Source organism: Taudactylus pleione, unplaced genomic scaffold (assembly GCF_031769625.1).
Source record: "Taudactylus pleione unplaced genomic scaffold, aTauple2 ptg000683l, whole genome shotgun sequence".
NCBI classification, from domain to species: Eukaryota; Metazoa; Chordata; class Amphibia; order Anura; family Myobatrachidae; genus Taudactylus; species Taudactylus pleione.
Window position 1 is genome coordinate 387,681 of NW_028285085.1, and position 23,999 is coordinate 411,679.

General features: G+C 43.5%; 1 protein-coding gene across 1 annotated transcript; it reads right to left on the reverse strand.

Moving 5' to 3' along the window:
- Nucleotides 1–308: 308 nt before the first annotated feature.
- CD3E (CD3 epsilon subunit of T-cell receptor complex) lies at nucleotides 309–23,999 on the reverse strand. Its single transcript, XM_088456002.1, has 6 exons — nucleotides 23,838–23,999; nucleotides 16,743–16,769; nucleotides 5,861–6,079; nucleotides 3,123–3,284; nucleotides 2,830–2,873; nucleotides 309–451 (listed from the first exon to the last, which is right to left on the reverse strand). The coding sequence occupies exons 1-6, from the start codon at nucleotides 23,884–23,886 to the stop codon at nucleotides 398–400; spliced, it is 555 nt and encodes a 184-aa protein (XP_088312128.1). The 5' UTR covers nucleotides 23,887–23,999; the 3' UTR covers nucleotides 309–397.

Sequence of the window (23,999 nt, forward strand, 5' to 3'; positions counted from 1 at the left end):
AAAAAGCTTTTAATACCTTAAATACCTGTGTAATCATTAATCAGAACAATTATGATAAACTCTTCAATTTAAAAAGTACAAATGAGGTACTTAGCATATATGTGACCAAAAATGCAAGCCCACCTTCCATGTCACAGTGACCTCTTCAGGTGTGTCCCTAACATTCCTAAGTTTCTAACCCAGAACACGGACCCCCCCGTGACCTCATTATACATAAGAGCTGGGAATGCAGACATGTTTTTTATTGTATATATACTTCAGCTCAGTAACACAGCCTTTGACACATATTAATGTCTAATAGTGGCTTTAATTGCTCTTTAAACAACTGCAGTGGGGTCATTATACATATAAAATAGGGAAAAAATAAGGTACAGTAAATGCAGGTCCACTAGGTCAGTTAAAAGTTTGGTTTCAATCCATCGTACAATTCCCGTCTTCCTCGCGAGATTAGCTGTAATGACAAATACAAAAAAAGAAAAACAATAATTGCAGTCAACTTCATTTAATACATGGTTAGTTATTAATGGTTAGCTTTTCATCAATAGTGAATAAAAATTCAAGGCCGTACTGTACGCCACAACTGAAAGGTAAGTAGCGCAAATCACCAGCCTAACTCATACTTGCCAACATTCAGCTCCCTCCTTCTAGCCTGTATGCAGCGGGGGGTGTGGCTGCGCAATTACACTGTATTGGGGGCGGGGCCACTCGATTGCATCATTGTGGCCTTGCCCCCTCTTCACAATGCCTAAAATTAAGGCATTGTGAAGCAGGGGGCGGGGTCATGATGACGCGTTTCAGCACAAATTGCATCACCGCCCCCCCCGCTGTGGGGGTTTCTATCATTAGTGTGGGGGTGGGGGCGGGGGGTATCTTGCCTGCCTTTCTGGGGGGGCGGGAGCAGCACCCGATATTCGGGAGGCTCCTGGCCAAATCGGGAGGGTAGGCAAGCCTGGCCTAACTGTCCAAACCTGTGGTGCTTCAATATTTTCTGCCCAACCTAAAGCTGGAATCACCTCTCATTTATGGTAAGGTCACCCTGAGTGTTCGGCTCTTTGCACTGTTGCATATGAAGTCGCAGACATTAGAAACAATGAGGCAATACCATGGACCTTCCTGAGTTATGACTGGCAGGTGGTCTACAAAAAAATGGCATCCAAGGGGTGTGTTATGGGAGGGTCCCAGGCATGTCAGTGAACAAGGCTGTGTTCCCAGATGTTCAGTGGAATTTCATAGGCCAGGGCACGTGTTGATGGTGAACACCATGGTGCGCCGATGGTGGAGTGTTAGGAACCACCAGCGGAGTTGCACCATCCACGGGCATTGAAAGTGGACGTTGCAGGGCTTGAACGTCCGGTGCACGCTAGTACACAAGAGATATTAGCATTTTCATATTATCGCTGCTGCAAAAAGTCACAGTTGCGGCGACATTATTGTCCATTTCTGAATCAGGCCCATTGTGTGGTATATAATTCTAGGGGGCCCATTCATCATCGAAGGCCGTATGGCCGCCGATGATGAAGTATTGAACGAGTTTCGAGGGATAGTTAAGTATCCAACTCACAGCGGGGGAAAAGTGACACCGTAGTAATTCATCATTGCTCCAGTGAGGGGACAACTGCTCCGAAAAGCAGCTGTCCCCTCGGTGAGTATCGCAGCTACAGATGCAGCTGCGTTACTTACCTCCTCCCCGTCGGCCCGGCTATGCATGCGTGACCCAAGGTCACGCATGCACTCAACCGCCGGGGAAGTAGTGAGTAGGCGGCAGAGGGATCTGCTCGGATCCCTCTTCACATCCCCGGAACTTCTTCCCATAGGAAGAAGCAGGGCTACGAGAGCAAGCGCTGTCTGAAGATGGCGCTTGTTCTCAGCAGCAAACTCCGAAAACTTTGTTTTCAGAGTTTGCTGAATATCAGGTGGACCTATTGGACCCCTGATGATGAATGGCGCTGTAACTTAAATATACGGAAACTAGCATTTCCGCATGGTTACCGGCCATTTATCGTTTGATGAATAGGCCCCTAGGTCTGAGAGTAGCAGCTCCTAAGGCAAGTGGGCTAGAATTGTATCTCCCTAATGACCCAACCAGAGAAGCAAACAGCATTCTAATAGCAGCATTAATCCTGTGCGGCTTCTCAAGTTTACTTTTTGGTGAACCTATCTATTGTTAGGCAATTGTTCCCACAATGCGACAATGAGTCCTATTCACTGCTAGTATGAAATGCAATTTGCCATTTTCTCTGGTCTCATGTTGCTACTTCTCGCATTGCGCATGCACAGCTTTTTCGCAATCAGGAGGAGATGTATCAAACCTTGGGAGAGATAAAGTGGAGAGAGTTAAAGTACCAACCAATGCTTTGCGAGCAATTCAGATGCTCCAAGTCACTGGGGTACTTATTAGGTGCACTGTCTGGCCATTAACCAAGACATTTCCATTGTGTTCTGCAATTGTTAGCATTATTTAATACTGTCAGTGTAAGCACGCCTCCAGTCACAATCCAGTCTCATCTCAGCCAGGTACGACAAGGGAAGGGAGTCACAGCCAAGTGGAGATTGTGACAGCACCAGATTTACAGACGAGACCAGCTCAGAATAGGTCACAGAGATGCGACTTTTATATAAAATGCAAATTGAGACTGCACTTCCATCTGGCTGACTAAGGTCCAATGTGTCCAATAAAACCTCCTATGTCATAGCTGCTGTTTGACATATGCTTGGGTGTCACTAGGTTTCCTTTATTGTACACAAATTGTCTCTCTTAATGGCTTTGTAACAACTTGTCACACATGGGCTATAACAAAGAGCACCCTCAGAACACTCTATTCAATTTACCTCGTAATCAGGATTAGGAACAGGCGGGGGAACTTCCTTGTTGCCTGTTGAAGAAAAGAAGTTGGATGAAAAGGGCAAAGGTATAGCTAGCATCTACAGCAGTTGTGGATCCTCCTATCCCATGTTATCAGACATTACATTAGCCAGGCTTAGTTGAGAAGTGTTAAATACTTTTACATTATACTTCAAGATTACCCAGCTACCGTGTCCCCTGAGGCATGTACCCATCTTTCATTGATAAGAATTCATGCTTGCTCACTAGTTCTATTCCTTATGCTCCATAAATGTGTCACCTTTTTTATGTCCTCCGTTTCCAAATCCACCTTCTCTGGCACGTCCAGATTTTCTCCTGCAGCCAAAATAAATGATGAAGGACACGCCAATGGTGACCAGGCAGTCAGCAATCAGGATAATGGCCACCATAGTAATAGAGACATCTGTGCAGGTTTCACAAACTGTAGGAGACAGTGGAAAGAAATACAACAAAGGTTACACCCTTCTCAAGACAAGCATAGAGTTTGGAGTGCAGGGATACAATATAATCACTACATTTTGCTGTAATATGCAGCTATAAGGAATGACACATATCAGGATACCACTACTTTGTAATGAGGATGTAGTTGGCATCCCAGTGGTCGGGATGTCGGTGCTAAGAATACTGGCGACGGAATCCTGACCACCTGCATACCGACGGTAAGTATTAGGGTTAGGCACTAGGGGGGAGGGTTAGGCTGCAGGGGGGGAGGGTTAGGCTGTGGTGGGGGGGGATTAGGGTTAGGCTGCGTGAAAGTTGGGTTTAGGGTTAGGCCAAAAGCCATAGACTAAAGCTGGCCACACACTAGACCAACTTACATCCAACCAGCCAACTAGTTGATTGGTTGGAATGAAAATCTGGTAATGTATGGGAGTAAATGATGATCAGCAAATTGCTAATACATGCCAGAAAACAGATGAAAATGGTCGGTCAGACAAGTTTGTTAAATGTTTGATCTAAACAATTTGTTCAAACAACAGTTTTTGTCCATTTTCCGGCATTTGGGAGCAAATTGCTGATTGTCATTTGCTTTCATATGTTACCAGATTTTCATTCCAACCAATCAACTAGTTGGCAGGGTGGACAGATAATCTGTAGATGTGTGGCCAGTTTAAGGCTATGTTCCTGCTGTAATCTAATATTTCCTAACTGATGTATAAACCCAGATATTCTGTTCCTAAAAATAGCAATAGCTCCTGAATGACTTGTAAATATCTCATATGGTCAGCCATGCAAAAACCAGAGTATTGGGCTATTAACTTTGACATAGCATAGAAAAACTCCTAATCTGGCTGCAGCTGAAATAGATTACTTTTAGCTTTTGCTCCTCCTGAAAAGTATCTCCTTATATTGGCAGCAAATTTGTTTCAATTCAGAACTGATGTAACACTGTATCTCCTGCTGAAAGGGATGATTATTACTGCAGTATAGTTTAGACTTTGCAAACCTATGTACACACGGTACGATCAGCCAGCGATAACGACATCACTGAAAATAAAATATAGGACATGCTCCTCCAAGCTTCAAATATAGCTGTAGCCTGATGAAAGTACTTTGTAACGAGGGGGTATGTTATAACTGTCCCAACAGACAGATCCCTCAGACACCTATGTGCCCTCCTGTTTTCTCTGTACGGTAGTAGCTGGCCATTCATGGTGTGGTGGTGCAGTGTGGGTTAATTACTCACTGCTGTCAGAATACACTACCTGCCTCAGGAACTCCAACCTGAAGGATTATCCTCACACTGGCGGAGCCCAGGTCATCCCTCTCTCCTTAGCAGCTGCACATGTCCTTATCACAGCCTTTCAGCTGTTGCAGAGCTGGTTCCCATTATACACATTATCTAGTCAATGTGGGGTAAGCTACAGAGTAACTGCCGTTGTTAAGTGTATGCTGAATTGTCTGCTCCATTAAAAGATTTCTCACCACCTCCTTGAATCACTGGACTGGATCCTCTGTTTAGCTGACTGTCTCACACTTCTGGCCCTGATAGACTGACTGACCCCCTGCTGACAGCCGATCAGCTGTCTAACCACAGCCACTGCAGAGCACCCTGCAGCTGCCTCCTCCTGCAGGTAATGCCTTTAGTCACTGCGGGTCTCCCTGCTCTGCTCCGCCGCCTGGACCACCCCTGCTGCTCCGGTAAGCTTACACCGCTCTGCTGCTGACAGCCAATGCTGCTGCTTCCTCACCGGCTCCACTCCCCTGCGCCCAGCTGTGACTCCGCTGCCTGGATCACAGGGAGGTGGGCACTCAAGGAGGGGAACGCCAGACTGAGCGGCCAGCACTATTGCCGCTCTATTTATACCCCTCACTTCTTTGGCCACGCGACCGTATTCTGGCCGGGAGCCCCTGTCCTTCCCACCTAGCGCTCGCTCTCAGAGCCGTAACTAGACTTTTTGGTGCCCTGTGCAAGAGAGAGCATTCAGCAGCATGGCCCTGCTGACAATTTTGTCCGTTGGATCTACATGCAGGTCCGACGGGCGATGTCGCTGATGTCAGCGACATAGCGTGTTCACACTGCCCGATGTGGATGATATGTCATCCAATCCGCTGGATCGGATGTCATATCGTCTAGTGTGTACCCGGCTTAAGGGAACAGTACTTGGTGCGTGAGGCAATTTTATTGATTGGGACCCCCACAAGTCTTAATACGGTCCTGGCTTTGCCCAGGTAGAGAGGGAGCTGTGGCCAAATGTGGAATGGTGGCTACTCCCCTCAATGCATAGAATACCCCCTGAAGCATGAAACAGGGGCCTTTGCTCTACCTCTCAAGCTGACCTGTGCTCCCAAGATAGGCCCAGCCTGTGTAATCTGTACCCCCATCTCAATGCCTCTGACTAGTAATAGCTTTACGTACTGGTAATAGCTATACCACCTAATATGATGAGTTAATGGAGTCTTACGTAATAAAATATATGCCAGACCCAATACTGAGCTGTAAGACGTGTTCCTGTACTGGTATCATACAGTATTTCTCATTCTCTCGCTCCTTACCATAGGCATGCAGGTAGATAGACTTTTTTTCACACACATATACTCCATTATTCGAAAAAGGTTGCAGAACATGTTCTTCTTTGTTTGAGCTTATGGCTTTATCTTCCTTTGTCAGAGTTGTAGTTTCTGCATTAGGACTATTAGGAACTTTAGGACAGGTGACTGTGACCGATAGACCGGAGATATAAACCTTGAATTGGTGATCTTGATATGAGGATGCTATAACACAGGGAGAAGGGGAGAGTGTCCATTAAGTCACAGGAAAAAGAGAGACCTGAGAGAATGGAACATGACATATGTATACTGACATTAAACCTCTGGTCCACAGGGATGGTTGCAGTTTTGTAACAGTTAATAAAAGTATAGTTTAATTTTTTTTATTTTATTTTATCACGTAGGGAGAAATTAAAGAATTAAAATGTAAAAGAAATCAATTGGAAACATAAAGTGTAGTTTACACACATTCATATAATGAAAGGGATTAGAGCAAACTATTCATACTGATACTGAATAACTATTGGCCAAATGGTATCAATTTATTTGTCGGACAAAAATGCGGGAAGTTTATTAACTTCTTATGGAACCAGGGCTGACAGTGGGGTCTATTTACTAAGCCTAAGGGCCAAAATCAATTAGCCGCGAAAAGTCGGCTAAGTTTCGCCTCCCGGACTTTCCGCCTACATCGCATGTTTTTGGAGAAAAGTCTTTTCATGTGCGAAACCACTTTTCGCCCAATTCAATTCCAAAGGATGCAAAAACAGGACCTGGCGAAACTCAAACAGGCGAAAAGTGCTGTTAGTTTTGGGAAATCAGCCTGACACATCCCAAAAGATGCACTGACATGGGGGATCACTATAGAGACCCCCGAATAGCTCTGCTGAAGGTATTTAGGGTACTTAAATGATCTCAATAGCTGCTTAAGTGGTGAAGAATAGCATTTTGCATAATTTTTTGGTGAGAAGTAGTAGTCTCAGCATATTTTTAAGTTGTTAAAGTGAAGTTTTATAAAATGTAAAAAATCTACCTGCAGCAAGCACCTATCGAAATAAAACACCTGGGTCATACTTGGGGACCCCCCTGGAGTCTATTTCACTAGTTTTTAACTTTGCCTCCCAACTTTGTTTTTTTCTCCCCCAAAACGAAAGTACTTTTTTTAAAAAAAAAATGTATGCAGTTTACTGTCCCAAGGGTGCAGGAAGGTTTTCAGAAGTGTGCACCCCAAAACTAAAATTCAGCACTTTTTTCAACCCTTAATCATAGGAAAATCTTTTTCGCCGGGTTCATACTAGGGGTATGCACCGGCCACTTTTCGTGTTTTGTGTTTTGGTTTTGGATCTGGACCTTTCTTCGTGTTTTGGATCTGGATTGGTTTTGCCAAAACCACCCTTCTGTGTTTTGGGTTCTGGGTTTTGTGTTTTGGATCTGTATTTTTTTTTTAAAAAGCATAAAAACTGCTAAAAGCACAGAATTTGTGGGTTTTTCTGCTCCTATGATATTATTAACCTCAATAACCTTAATTTCCACTAATTTCCAGTTTATTCTGAACACCTCACAATAGTGTTTTTATGTCCAAAAGGTTGCACCGAGGTAGCTGGATGACTATGCTAAGCGACACGAGTGGGCGGCACAAACATGTGGCCCATCTAGGAGTGACACTGCAGTGGAAGACAGGATGGCAGTTTGAAAAACTAGGCCCCAAACAGTATATAATGCAAAGAAAAAAAGAGGTGCAAGATGGAATTGTCCTTGGGCACCCACCCTTATGTTGTATAAACAGGACATGCACACTTTAACAAACCAATCATTTCAGCGCCAGGGTCTGCCACACGACTGTGGCTAAAATGATTGGTTCGTTTGGGCCCCCACAAAACAAGCTGGCAATTAATCTGTCCCTGCACAAACTGGCTCTACGGAGCCAAGATGTCGTCCTCATCCTCCTCATCCACCGATTCCTCACCCTCTTCAGTGTTGTGTACATCCTCATCCTCACAGAGTATTAATTCGTCCCCGCTGGAATCCACCACCACAGGTCCCTCTGTACGTTCTGGAGGCTGGTCTCCCTGGAAGAGTTGATAATTCATTTTTATGAACATCATCTTCTCCACATTTTGTGGAAGCAACCTACTATGCCTTTCGCTGACAAGGTTCCCGGCTGCACTAAACACTCTTTCGGAGTACACACTGGAGGGGGGGCAACTCAGGTAAAATAGAGCCAGTTTGTACAGGGGCCTCCAAATTGCCTCTTTTTCCTGCCAGTACAGGTACGGACTGTCTGACATGCCTACTTGGATGCTGTCACCGATGTAATCCTCCACCATTCTGTCAATGGTGACAGTATCATATGCAGTGACAGTAGACATGTCAGAAATTGTTGCCAGGTCCTTCAGTCCAGACCAGATGTCCAAACTTGGTCCTGCCTGCCCTGCATCACCGCCAGCGGGTTGCTTAGGATACCTAAGTTGTTTCCTGGCAGCCCCAGTTGCGGGAGAAAATGAAGAAGGAGCTGTTGACGTGTCACGTTCCGCTTCAGCTGACAGTGTTTTCACCAGCAGGTCTTTGCACCTCTGCAGGCTTGTGTCGGCCATAAAGAGAGACACCACATAGGCTTTAAACCTAGGATTGAGCACGGTGGCCAAAATGTAGTGGTCTGATTTCACCAGATTGACCACCCTGGAATCCTGGCAAAGCGAATGAAGGGCTTCATCCACAAGTTCCACATGCCGAGCGGAATCGCTCCGTCTTAGCTCCTCCTTCACTTTCTCCAGCTGCTTCTGCAAAAGCCTGATGAGGGGAATGACCTGACTCAAGCTGGCAGTGTCTGAACTGACTTCACGTGTGGCAAGTTCGAAGGGCTGGAGAACCTTGCACAACACGGAAATCATTCTCCACTGCACTTGAGTCAGGTGCATACCCCCTCCTTTGCCTATGTCATAGGTGGATGTATAGGCTTGAATGGCCTTTTGCTGCTCCTCCATCCTCTGAAGCATATAGAGGGTTGAGTTCCACTGTGTCACAACCTCTTGCTTCAGGTGATGGCGGGGCAGGTTCAAGAGTGTTTGCTGGCGCTCCAGTCTTCGGCACGCAATCGCTGAATGGCGAAAGTGGCCAGAAATTTTTCGGGCCACCCAAAGCGTCTCCTGCATGCCCCTGACGCTTTTCAGAAAATTCTGCACCACCAAGTTTATTGTGTGAGCAAAACATGGGACGTGCTGGAATTTGCCCAGATGTAATGCCCGCACAATATTGGTGGCGTTGTCAGATATCACAAATCCCCAGGAGAGTCTAAGTGGGGTAAGCCACTGGGCGATGATTTCCCTTAGTTTCTCTAAGAGGTTGTCGGCGGTGTGCCTCTTACTGAAACCGGTGATACACAGCGTAGCCTGTCTTGGAACGAGCTGGCATTTCTGAGATGCTGCTACTGGTGACGCTGCTGTTGTTGCTGCATAAGGTGTTACATCTACCCAGTGGGCTGTCACAGTCATATAGTCCTTAGTCTGCCCTGTTCCACTTGTCCACATGTCCGTGGTTAAGTGGACATTGGGTACAACTGCATTTTTCAGGACACTGAGGACACTTTTTCTGACGTTTCTGTACAGTCTCGGTATCGCCTGCCTAGTGAAGTGGAATCTAGACGGGATTTGGAACCGGGGACACACTACCTCCAACAATTGTCTAAATCCCACTGCACTAATGGCGGATACCGGATGCACGTCTAACACCAACATAGCAGTCAAGGCCTCAGTTATACATTTTGCTTCAGGATGACTGCTGTCGTACTTCATCCTCCTCGCTAAGGACTGTTGGAGGGTCAGTTGTTTAGTAAAAGTAGTGGTGTTCCTACTTCCTCTCTGGGATGATGAACGACTCCCAGCAGCAGCAACAGCAGCAGCGGCAGCAGTAGGCGTAGCAATGCAGGATCTTCCGGAGGAATCCCGGATAGGAGAGTCAGTCATGCCAGTGACATGGCCTGCAGGACTACTTCCGATCCTGACTAAGGAGGAAATTGACGAGGAGGGAGTTGACGGTGTGGTTTGCAGGCGCTTGGATACAACAGGACAACGGGATTTAGGTGTCCCTGGACTGCTTACGGTCTTACCCAAAGTTTCTGAACTTGACAGTAACTTTTTATGAACGCGCTGCAGGTGCCGTATAAGGGAGGATGTTCCTAGGTGGTTAACGTCCCTACTCCTACTTATTTCACCTTTACATATGGTACATATGGCAAGACAGTTGTTGTCCGGATTTGGATAGAAATATTGCCAGACCAAAGAGGTGGAATGTTTGGTCTTCTGCCCAGGCATGACCGTGATGGGCTTTTTCATCCCACGGACAACAACTGTCTCCCCCATAGCCTGATTTAAACAAACCACATCACCATCAGAATCCTCCTTGCCAACTTCCTCCTCAGCGCCAGCTACACCAGTATCCTCATCCTGTTGTACTTCAACAGTGACATCTTCAATTTGCATATCAGCAAGTGGACTGTGGGTGCTCCTTTCAGCACTTGCAGGATGCGTGCAAATGGTGGAAAGAGCCACCTCTTCCCGTTCAGTGCTGGGAAGATCAGGCATCGCAACCGCCACCACACTTGGACTCTCCTTGGGGATTTGTGATACCTTCTTAGAACGCACAGTTCGTCGCTGTGCTTTTGCCAGCTTAACTCGTTTGATTTTTTTAGCGGGAGGAGGGCTTCCATCGTCATGTGAAGCTGAACCACTAGTCATGAACATAGGGAAAGACCTTAGCCGTTCCTTGCCACTCCGTGTCGTAAATGGCATATTGGCAAGTTTACGTTTCTCCTCAGATGATTTAAATGTTTTTTTTAAGGTCATTTTCCTGAACTTTGTCATTTGGGATTGTATGTGCCCTCTACTATGACATTGGGCATCGGCCTTGGCAGACGACGTTGATGGCATGTTATCGTCTATGTCATGACTAGTGGCAGCAGCTTCAGCACTAGGAGGAAGTGGTTCTTGATCTTTCCCTATTTTATTTTTATCGGAGAAAGTTTGGTCCTCCATTTATGTTATATTGATATATGTGCGGATAAGGCGCACTCAAACACAGAAAATTATTTTTTATTTTTGTTGGAGACTAGTGCACTTTATGGGTTACACCACCCTTTAAGAAATGAGCTAGCCGGCTCTTTACTTATGGAACACAGGCGCACGCTTGGCGCTGCTCCTTTGTTGATGCACGTGCAGCCACAGTGCACACAATTCACAAACACAGAAAATATTTTTTTATTTGGTTTGGAGTGCACTTTGGGGGTTACAGCACCCTTTAACGGTCAAGCCAGCCGGCCCTTTGCTTATGACACAGGCGCACGCTTGGCGCTACTTTGTTGATGCACGTGCGGCTACTGCGCACACAATTTTTTTTGCACTTGGGGGGAGCACCCCTGATGGACAGAGCACCCCCTGGACATCACTACAGCACCCCTTTAGGACTGGGACACTGCACAGGACTTTGGAGTGGACACAGCCCTTATGGACAACTGACTGCACAACACAGTCCAGCCAGCCCCTATGGATTTTGGAGGAGTGGACACAGCCCCTATGGACAACAGCAGCACAGCACAACACAGCCAGCCCCTATGGACTTTGGAGGAATGGACACAGCCCCTATGGACAACAGCAGCACAGCGCAGCACAGCACAGCATAACACTACACTGCACTACACTACACTACACAGCCCAGCCAGCCCTAACTCCCACCCTCCCTCTTCACTGTCCACAGCCGAGTGAGAAAATGGCGCCGACGTGGGTACCTTATATAGAATCCAAAACCCGCGAGACCTGGAAGGCGGGATGATGACGTTTTGCCTCGATTTCAGATCCGAGTCAGGCGGGAAAAGTCGAGCCTGACTCGGATCTGCCTTGGATCGGGGGGGCTCGGGGGGGTTCGGTCAGAAATCCGAACCCGCTCACCCCTAGTTCATACCAATGACTTTCCACGTAGGCGAAAAGTCTTTGGAATTGAATAAGGGGAAAAGTTTTCGCCTGGCAAAATGACGTCACCGACGAAAACTTTTCGCCAAAAATGGCTTGTTGCGTCTAATTGAATAGGCCCTTAAAATGTGGCCCTTAAAATACTTTAGAACACCCCAAAAAAGTACTTTCGTTTTAGGGGTGAAAAAAAAAACAAAGTTGGGGGACAAAGTTAAAAACTAGCGAAATAGACTCCAGGGGGTCCCCAGGTATGCCCCAGGTGTTTTTTTGATAGCAGGTGCTTGCGGCAGGTGGATTTTATACTTTTTATAAAACATCACTTTAACAACTTAAAAATATGCTAGCTCCCATTTTCATGTACCCCAATTTTCCTGGGAGTACTGCTTTTCTCCAATAAATAATGCAAAACGCTATTCTTCACCACTTATGCAAAGACGCTAAATAGCAGCTATAGTGATCCCCAATGTTTGTGCATCTTTTGGGGGGTGTTAGGCTGATTTCCCCAAACTGACAGCACTTTGCCTGTTTGAGTTTTACCAGATCCCGTTTTCGCATCCTTTGGAAATGAATTGGGCAAAAAGCGGTCGCACGCACGAAAAAACTTTTCTCCAAAAACACGCGATGTAGGCGGAAAGTCCGGGAGGCGAAATTTTGCCGACTTTTCGCAGCTAATTGAATAAGGCCCTTAGATGGAGATAAAGTGAATGTAGATAAGGTACCAGCCAATCAGATCCCTCCATCCAAGGATTAGTAAATTCACCCCTTAGTAATCAGGCAAAATGAAAATATGTCCCTGTCCAACCATGATATGGGAGTGCTATTGATGCGTTTCCAAGGCAGGCATTGATAAGAAGAGGTACCGTACCCTCTACTGAATAAATATGCTGCATCGTGAAGATAATAAATGATTGATCTCAGTGCAGGATCACAACAGGGCAGCCCACACACAGGCAGCCCCCAGACATAGCTACATCACCAGCATAGGATGGGACTTGTGGCATAATGTGAACTAGGGGCGATACAGTGGATTTAACTCATTTGTGGTGCTGGTAGTATTTACAAAGTATACTTGAACCAGAACATCATATCGATATTTATTGGTAGGGGCTCCCACAAGTTAGTTGCCCTGGGGCCCCACACAAACCTTAATCTGGCGCTGACTGCTCTGATGGATCTGCCACCATGGAACAGACTGACTGAATCAATATTATGGTCCCCATTTATCAACAAGACATAACCACTTTACCACTCGATTACCGCTGTTTGCCACTGTATTGCTTATGCCATCTGTAGGTGGCGAGAGTGATACGGTCCCCATTGCTGAGAATGGCAAAGCCTTCCTTTGCTGTGTCCCCGCTGGGTGAAAGTGTCATGCGCAGACTGGGCGTCGCACGTGTGCATGACACAGCAATCCGCCACTGACAGCGGTAGGCTGCCAGCAGCAGAGAGGAGGATGCCGCCGAGGAGGGGGACATTGTGGGATGGGTAAGTAATGATAAATATTAGTGGCATATTTGTTAGCATCGCTGCGATACTAAACAAAATATTTTGCTGGTATTAAGATTCATTGTCAAATTGGGCTCTTTGTTCTATTAAGTATAACAATTCCACATGTGGTATTAAGTAGTCAGAACCTGGTTTGACGCTCCGTGTTACTGTCACACCATTATTCAGTCAGTCTGCTCCATACTGGTAAATGACATATATTATGTCCTGGTCCACAGAATCATGGTAGTACCGCAGTTGTGAGTTTGTACGCAGCAGCTGAGTGAGAATAAGCAATAGTGCAAATGTCGCAGCCCCCTGGATTTGAATTAAGGTGCCAACCAGCGGGTCCGCAAATTCAAATGATTGTGTACAAAGATGCAGCTCAGTTGCAGATCAGTTGATTTATCGGACTGCTGAGTAACTCTATGGTCATGCAGAATGGTCGACGGGACTGAGACACACAGTAACGCAAGCAAGGGGGTTTCTGAGTACCTAGAAACCCCCCTGACAAACGTGATTGTGGGCACTACATTATTAAGCCCCAACCCCTTGCAGGAAAATGCCATGATTCGCATGTCAATAGAGAGGGGGTGGAGCCAATGACGCAAATCCATTAGAATGGAGTCATTTTGGCCGCCCTCTTCCGACTGATCGAGAATCACAATATTTTGCAGTGAAGGGGCGGGCCTTAATGTATGTAAGTGTGTTTTGTGGTTGTGTTAGCCATGTTGCGAGCAACAACGGTAATGGAAATTGATGCTTGCGCAGTGTGACTTAGATGCATGCGCGGACCCCCGAAAATAGCTCAACTTCACCAATCTCAGAATCAGGCCTTTTGTGGTTTTCCACTACTACCTGGATAACGGGCATCCAGATAAGAGATACCTGTATTCAATATATAGCTAATGGTAATTATATAAGTGACCCGCAATAGAGTTAGGAGTTAAAATAAAAAAGTGACATTTATGTTGTATTTTATGTACAGAATTGTCTCTGGATTCAGAAGGAGCCAACTTCTCTTATAGCATGGTATATATTGATCAAGTTTCATGTGGATTCTCTCTTCCTTTGGTCAACATATCTACACTAGCAGTATCTAAGTTGATCCCAGACCTTGATTTAACTTACTGGGTTACCCAGGGTATCCTGACGACGAATTACCTATATGATACGTCTCATCTTAAAGGTGCCTTAAAGGTGGAATAACTTTGTGGTATAGAAAATGTTTGTCCTTCCTTGAGAAAAGCAAACTAGCCATTCAAACCAAATGGGAAGTAGCTCTTGAAAATGTCATTGTCTGATGATGATTGTGAACTGCTGTTTATAAATATATTTAAAATGTCTAAATGTATTAATCACTCTGAAATGCTGTTCAAGATTGTACATAGAACATACCTCACCCAGACACATTACATAAAATCTGGCCTAGTTCTTCCAAGATGTGTTGTAGAAACTGTAGAATGGTTGGTTCCTCGTTACATATATTTTGGAGCTACCAACCCTTGTGGCTCGCAATTTTCAATCTCATATCTCAGGTTACGGTAGAGTCTCTCCCTCACCAACCTGAAATACCTTTATTACATCATATTCCTCCCTCTGTACAATCTTATAGCAAATACGTTATTGGCCATAGTCTTATAGCCACAAGAGCAGCCTTAGCCCAATATTGGAAAAGGCCTGACTCGCCTTCCACCCTCAAAATTATTCGATACGTTCAACGTAGCTATGAGAAGGAGACAATGGGATTTAGATATTCCTCATGTCCTTCATCCCCTTCTGTAAAATGGAGTCTCTGGCATAATTTCTATGCTACCTACCACACTACATCCAACAGACCTGTGCCTCCTTAACCCGATCAACCTAGACAACTCTTGATCTCTGTGAGTGGGTATTAAACCCTTTGACTAGAGTGTAAGGAGGTTTCACGTGTCTCTGCTCTTCTCTCACATCTCCCATTTCTGGTATTCATTTCCCTTCTCTTCCCTTCTCCCCCGAGTTCTTCTCTATACCTGATAAAGGTTGCTAATTATTTGTGTAATGATTTTGCATGATTTGTATTGCACTTTTTTCAATAAATTGTTGTTGTTTTTTAAGTTAAAAAAGTCACATCTAAAAGTAACAAATCACACTAATCTCAGCTTGTGTGGTTGGGTTGTAAACTTATACTGTATGTCAATTATTATTATTACTATTAATAATAATAATAATAATAATAATAATAATAATACATGGAACAAAAAAGGAGCCAACTGTGAACAAATGCCCTGACCATGGATGTTTTTGATATGCAAGAAAAGTTAATACATTTTAAAGCTTTCAAAAAAAGTGTAAAACTTAAAACCAACAAACTAATATTACATGAAATGTATACTGTATTATTACTATGAAGTATCTGATTAATAGTGAAAATACATTTGAAGTAAATAGGTTCAAAACTAAAAACTAGGACTGTCCGAAAAAACAGTGACGGGCTGAAACCCTGATCAAAATATTGCTTGTTCTGGTTTATCATTACATTACATGCTGTGAGTAAATGGGTACTAGTAGCGGCTTTGTGCACAAGTAATACTTTTATGTGCAAAACATTGGTACAGTAGAAAAAACTATATATAATATAGATATAGATATAAACATATTGGACAGGGGATCAGCAATGTGGCCTCTGAACTTGTCACAAAAGTACCCTAAAGTTTCCCTGATATGGAACACACGAGAGTCGTAACCGTGCACTGGAAGGATTATGGCCCTCATTCAGAGGCACTTGCAAAATGCAAGCGGTCGCTCTGAATGAGGGCGGCCGCTTGGGTTTTGAAGTGCGGCCTCCTGGTCGCTAGCTAAGCTGTGGGTTACCACCTACAGCTTTAGCGACCGACCAGGTTGATGGTGGCGATGGTCAAGACCATCGCGACCCTCGGGGCTTGCGATGAGACCCTAAGGTTGGGTCTCAGCAACCGCAAGCCCCAGGGAGCTTCCTGCTCTGATCGAGCAGGAAGCTCCCCACTGACATCACTGCTGATGTCAGTGCGGCCGCCCACAAAACGGCAGGCGTTCCTTAAGGAACGCCTCCATTTGTGAAACCACCCCCCCGCCACGCCTACAAAATGGGGCAAGCTATTGATCAATATCGACAGCCACCCCTTTTGTAGTGAGCTCCAGAGCGAGAGAATTTTTCTCTAGCTCCGGGGCTTGCGCACGCGCAGTGCGGCCACTGTGCGTGCGGGGCCTAAACATCGACCCGCTTGTGAGCACTCAGCGCTTGCGAGCGGGTCTGAATGAGGTCCTATGCCCTTTAAGTAATATGAGTACAACAAATGGCTCTAACTAGAATTCAGATTCAGATGTACAGTATCTGTGCAAGACCACCAAGGAGGAAGCTGAGAAGAAACATACAAAGGACCAGTTAGAAAAGAGAGATTAAGAGAAATTCATTGCGCAAGACCTACCTGGCTGATCTTCTGCAGATAACAAATCTGAAATAGACAAAAATGTAAATGTATAACTACATGTAATAGTACATTAAAACCTTAATGGACCTGGAGTTGATCATTGCAATACTGTGTTTGTGTTATTCTATGAATAAAGCATTTTTTCAAATTTTGAAGACTTATGGCTATATTTACAAAGTGGGGGCTTTTAAATTATTGACACTTAAAATCTATAAACTAAAGGCCTGATTCATTACGGAACGCAACTGCGAATGCAATAGCGATTATGCACGCAATTCAACTGTGATAGTATGCTAATCCATTGCGAACGCAATGCCATCCGCAGCACTATCTAAGTATGCCCACCTTACCTTACACATCTATAATGGTTAGCAAGACTGCAAAACCATCGGTACAATCGAGTACCATCGCAACCTCATGCACACTTGCACAAGCCCTGACCTTACTCAGAAATTGCTAACTTCCACGCACGCTATCAGGCCTCGGTCTGTGTATGCCATCATAGTGGATAATTTATGGATGCCCCTGCAATGGCGTTGAAACGCACTGGCGTACCTGGTTCGCCCGACCACCCCCGTCACCACCCCCAAATGGCACTTCCTGGCAAACACTTTGCAATGGCTCTGCCTAGTCACTGCAATCGCAGTCCTGATCGCAATGGCTAGTTCTTGCATGCACATTGTGATGCATGCACAGTATGCAACAATCGCCAGAATTGAGCAGTTCCTGCAACTCACAGGATATTACAAACAGGCCTACGGGCTATATTTACGAAGTGGCGGCTTTTATAAATCGCCACTTCTCGGCAGGTTTCAAGTGAAACTTTAAAGCAGCACTTCCTAATTTGAGCGACAGTTTAAATTTGCATCTGAAACCTTCCAAGAAGTTGTTGTTCTTTGTAAATCCTTCACAAAGGGGTCTATGTACTAAGCAGTGATTAGAGACAGAGTGAAAAGTGATAAGTCAGTGATAAGGTGCCAGCCAATCAGCTCCCAACTGCCATCTCACAGGCTGTGTTTGAAAAATGACAGTTGGGAGCTGACTGGCTGGAACCTTATTACTTCCTTATCACTTTTCACTCTGTCTTTTATCATTGCTTAGTACATAGACCCCATAGAGCCTTGCTGTAAAACCCTATTGTGGGCAGAGCTTGAGGATATCTGCAAAATGTGCATGCGCCATATAAATAAATCACCCATTGTGCCTACTCACACCGACGGCGTTTAAAGTGCAGATAGAATGATCTATCCGTTTAAGGATGATGGGGATGCAACCATGCAGGCCCGGGGATCTTATCTGTCATGTTGGAGAGTCTTCTGTGCTTGCTGGTAGAGTGTCTGTATTAGGCGGATCGTTTGCACCAAGCATAGAGTGGATGTAAGTGCCCATAGGAATGATGATGGCTGCCAATGGAAAAACATTGGGCGGCTCTGCCATCCGCATGAAAACAGATGGATATTTGGCACAGTTGGGTGGTTACTCACATTAGCATAATGTAGCAAAAAAACAAGCAAAACAATTATGGGGCATATTTATCACAATCCGTATATGTGGATGTGAGAAATAATTTTTACCCCAATTCGCAATTTGAAAATGAATATATTCACACAAATTTATATCACTTTCTTGCCAGGAGACAGGTTCCGATAAGAGCTCGTCTTGGTGAGAAGCTGGAAGCAGTGTGATAGCGTTATGCTAGCCCAATGCTTCCAGGCTTAGGTCCCCTGCAGCCAATGCGCATGGGCGGGCACATTGGTATGCAAATGAGTAACCCATGGGCTACCATACGTTATCCTATTGGGGCCAAGCCCATGGGGGCTGCATTTGCAGGTGAAAATGGGGGGACCGCGGCAGATATTCAGGGCCAGATTAACAAAAGGGAGGATGGAGCTCCAGGCCTCCACATAAAAATAGGCCCATCATCATAAGTTTTCAAATTGTATTTCTAGTGTTCTCATCATGGCCACACAGTCGACCATAAATCATAAGCATTAAATATTTTTTCTAGTTTTCTCACAAAATTATGCAAATTTTCTATTTTTAAGTATTTAGGGAGATATTGGGCTGATAGTGTAGGGAGTGTACACGCCCACTTGGCTCTGGCTACACCCACACAGCAACTGGTCACAGCTCCTCCCCTTCTCAAAATAGGCCCTTGAACATTTTCAGCTCCAGGCCCATGTGGTGCTTAATCCGGCCCTGCAGATATTAGATATATATATATATATATATATAATTATATATATATATATATATATATATATGCTGTGATCCCTCCATAGCACATCTGACGGAAATTAAGGGCCGTATTCAATTAGAAGCGAGAAGCCATTTTCCGCGGAAAAGAATTGCGGATTGCAGCTTTTCGCGTGGTCAGATCTCCAAATTCAATTCCATCCGGTTTTCGCCTACGCAGAAAGTCAATATAATGTAATAGGCGAAAAAGATTCACCTAAGAATAGCAGGAGAATAGAAGTGCCACATTTATATTTTGGGGGGCAAACGTGAGGAACCCTTGGAACAGTCCCCCAAAGGACAACTGTGTCAAAAAATCTGTGGAAAACATAAGAACACCCCAAAAAAGTACTTTCATTTTGGGGGCAAAAAAGTACAAAGTGGGGGGACATGCATAAAAACTAGCGAAATAGCCTTCTTAGGGGTCTGCAAGGATGGGCCAGGTGTTTTTGGGATTGCAGGTGCATGCAACAGGTGTGTTTTTCAAGTTTTTTAAACTTCACTTTAGAGACATAAAAATATGCTAGCACCCATTTTCAGGTACCCCAAATTTGACTGATCTACTTATTTTCACCAAAACATACTGCTTTATGCCATTCTTCACCACTTTAACAAGGATGCTAATAACAAGGATTTTAAACAACTTCAGTACCCCCAAATAGTTTTATGAGGGCTATTGGAACACTTTTACATTGATCTCCAATGTTAGTGCATCTTTTTGGGGGGTTCAGACTGAGGACCTCATTCAGAGCCGCTCGTAAGCGGCCGCTCGTTCGTTCCGAGCGATGTTCGCACATCTGCGCATGCGTACGGGTTGTAATACGCATGCGCGAACCAGTCAGTGCGGTCGAAATTTGTGTGCTCGGCAAAATAACGAATGCCTGCTAATTTGAGTGACAGAATGAGGCATTTGTGGGTGATAACAGGGGAAGGTGCTTGAAAACGGGGAGTGGAGATCCGAACGCAGGCGTGCCAAACAGTCAAAACGGGCGTTTTAAGGGTGTGCATAATTAACAAAGCAGCGTCATCGTCCACGTCACTTGGTTGTCTTTTAGCCAGAACTGCTCGCATGATTGCGGTAGGAAAATGTTACCACAAGAATAGCGAGCAGTTCATACGCCTTTCGATGTACTCGATTAATCTAATAAATAGCGGACATGACGTATGATGCGAGCGGCCAGGGGGCGTTTTTCTCAAAATAGCGGCCGCATGTTTTGTTCGCTCGCTCAGACATAGAGGCGTCAACAGACCGCAAAGAGCGAGCACTTCATTTAAATAGCTAGCCCCTTTTCCTGAGTGAGCGTCCGCAAATAGCGTCCGGCTCTGAATCAGGCCCTCATTTCCCCTATTCTGACAGTACTTTCCACCTGTTCTGCATTCGCCGCTTTCTGTTTTTGCCTGGTTAGTAATAGAATAGGGTGATAAGCGGGGACACGCACGATAAGTTTTCGCATCCAAAACACGCGATGTAGGTGAAAAGTTGGGCAGGCGAAACTTTCTCGCCGATGTGAAACTAATTAAATACCGCCCTTAATATTTTTGAGTACCCCCAGAAAATGGCTGTTTTTGGGGTATATCATGCAAATATTTAATGATATATAGGCCCCTATGTATGTGCATTAAGATAATTAACATATACACAATGTGGCGTAAAGCTACAGTATACCAGTGATCCTGGATATGAATATATCAAACAGTGCCCATTTACTGCATATAATTATACTATAAAAATGTAAATGAATATTAATGGCCCCCTAAATGTTAAATTTTTTTTAATGGGTGTGTAATGTAAAACATATAGTCAGGGAGGAATGTGTATGCTTTGTCCACAGTCGCAATGTCAACAGTTTGTTAATTATGAATAAAATATAATAACAGCGTCTTTTCTCATCTTTAACTCATAATACGTAACAGGACAAGTAGAAATAGGCATTTTACCTTATTTAGGACCCAAAAGTGTTTCAGGGTCTAAATCACACATATACTTATAGAGATGATTTTTTGACACTGTTTAAAAAAAAAAATGTCAAAAATCATCTTTTAGTAAATATATATACCAGGACTCACAAGACCTCTGTGCTGTGGCTAATACTGAATAAGCTGTCTGTGGATAGGCTGTCTAATTATCTGGACATAGTGAACCTGCTGCAATACTATCATCTCTGAGGTGGTGTATTTATAGAGGGACTCACACGAGTTCCATAGGAACAGTTACACATCCACTCTTTTGCAGTTATGGAGCCTCCATACACTCAGGGAATTGGCAGTTCAGTTTTATACTTTTGTTTAGAGCTGTAGGGTATTGTATTTTTTTAAACTATTTTACCTATTACTTTTTACAAACTATTGTATTTTGTAATACATTTACATCTCTGATCTCATCTCCCTTCACTCTTCTGTCCGCTCTCTTCGTTCACTTAATACACGCCGCCTTTCATGCCAATTGATTACTTCCTCCCACTCCCACCTCCAAGATTTTGCCCGTGCTGCTCCTCACCTTTGGAACTCCCTCCCTCTCCCTATCAGACTCTGCACCTCTCTACAATCTTTCAAATGAGCTCTTAAGACCCACTACTTCATTAAAGCCTTCCAGCTCTCATCCTAACTTGCTGCTACATCTTCCATCCTCCCCGCCTACCCTGTGTCACTCCTGTTTGTCTTCCCCTCCATTAAAGAATGTAAGCTCTTTCGAGCAGGGCCCTCTACCCTCTTGTGCTTCTCCCTACTGTAATTTAATTTATCTCTTACTCCCCACTAGGGCAACTAACACCTGGCTACTTATGCGGGCGTAAAGGTCGCTAATATAGCAATGTTTATCCATGTCCTGTATTGTATTGTATTGTATTGTAAGTCAATGGTTACTTATTTGTCTATGTACTTTGTAAGGCGCTGCGGAACACTTGTGGCGCCATATAAATAAATGATAATAATAATAATAATATTACATATTCATATTTTAGTATCAAGCCGTATGTGAAATATTTCTATTTATATAGACCCTGAATAATTTATTGCTATTTCTCCTTTTATTGTGCTTATTATTGGTTTTGAGCTTGGAGGTTTACACCCTCCTCTTACAGCTGTTTATAATATATACTTCTCTGTTAGCACCTATGGTGGGGTCACCATTTGCTATCTATGCAAACTATTGGATCAGTGTTGTAATATATTGCTCTTAGCTCTACTGGTATACCGGTTTTAAAATGTATCAATAAAATTGTCATTTTTACACACGGATATATATTTATCTTTAGTAATTGTTTTTATTTAGCATTATTTATGGTGATATTTTAAGTTTTCCTCCACTAAAGGCATTAGCGCTCCACATTTGTGTGTTTTATGCTGTGTAGACAATTGTAAAATTAAGTCATGATATTATTATTGGTACAGCACTGGGTATATGACCTTTTTTTAAAACAATGACACAACATTTAAGTTAATTCTGAGATATTGTCATTTACATGCCACAAATCTAACTTTCACCAGAGAAAATTTCGTCAAATATGGTGGATGAGTTAAAAATTATTTTATAATTTGTTTTATTTGTTTTACTCCTCTTCTTATTTTCCATAAATTGTTCATGTATAATATGATTAATTAATAGGCGTTAAATTGATATTAATTAATAGGCGTTATATTGATGAAAATGTTAAATGCATAAAATACCATACAATGAGGGGGCAAAACAGTTGACAATATTTGAATTATTATTAGTGTCATTCACTTTCAGGCCACAGACAAATTCCATGGTTCTGTATAAGATTACAGAAGAAACCTTAAGAATCCTTATCATCCAGCTTTTCTCTGTGTCAGCCATATTAGTCAACGGAAGGTTCCATGCAGTCTCAGGCAGTGTCTGATAGGATTAGTGGCAAAGAGTATATGGTTCATAGAATACAAGGTCTTCCGTCAACAGTTAGGGGGTCTATGTACTAAGCCTTGGAGAGATAAAGTGGACGGAAATAAAGTACCAACCAGTCAGCTCCTAACTATAACTTTACAGGCTGTGTTTGAAAAATGACAGTTAGGAGCTGTTTGGTTGGTGCTTTATTTCCATCCACTTTATCTCTCTCCAATGCTTAGTACATAGACCCCTTAAAGCCTTACCCTGGATTACATCTATTCTGATAAATTTGGGAATGTTTACTTATGTGTTTTTGAAAGTTAATAATAGTTTATTTATATTTGCCAGTGTGGCGCCTAGATTTATGTGGTTCATGCGACTGAATTTAAATATTTGCCTGCCAAATACAACAAAATGCTTTATCGCACACATTTGTAAATTCTACTGTTCTAAAATGTTCTATTGTTCTAAAATGACTGGATCCCAAATTGCTTTTTTTGCAACTTAAAGAAGGTTTAAGTATTTGTTGATTATTTAGAAACACTGCTAGTCTCTTCCATGACTGCTAGATTCTTATACAAAGTAGTTTTTCTAAGATATAATATGCAAAAAAAAATAGGAACTGCAGCTCTACAGGAAGTATATATGGTTAAAGTAAATTAAGTTTTATGACCCTCTAATGAAGAGAAAGTCTATAAAATATAACTATGCTACTAATGCATATGAACCTCGCAATGAGGATACTATATATATATATCTATATCTATATATATATATATATATATATATAGTTAAATGTCCATATATCCTACACATGTAAGAAAAATATAAATATATTGCCCATTAGATGCCACTAAAATGAATGCTTAGCTCCCCTACACATTTAAATTGTGTCCATTACATGTACACGTCTATGTCTATGATAAATATAAATCTTTAAGAAAAAGTGTAGTTTATCCTCCCTTTGATATGTATTCTAGATCTCGACAAGTCACTCCATGTTCTTTACTCACCAAAAAACAGCCCAGCCACCAGAAAAGACAGAAGGATCCGTGGCTTCATTATCCACTGGCAAAAATGTCAGTCCTCGGAAACTTCTGTATTTTTCCAATCTATAACTATACTTTTCTATGGTCCTCTTCTTTCTTCTTTACAACTCGCTCTCAATTTCTCAT

Excerpts from the sequence above, each read along its gene's own strand:
- CD3E (XM_088456002.1), bottom strand. The coding sequence starts at position 23,886 with ATGAAGCCACGGATCCTTCTGTCTTTTCTGGTGGCTGGGCTGTTTTTT. Across the intron at positions 3,285-5,860 it reads TATCTACCTGCATGCCTATG|TTTGTGAAACCTGCACAGAT; the intron begins GTAAGGAGCGAG and ends TGTCTCCTACAG. Across the intron at positions 2,874-3,122 it reads AAACGGAGGACATAAAAAAG|GCAACAAGGAAGTTCCCCCG; the intron begins GTGACACATTTA and ends TTTCTTCAACAG.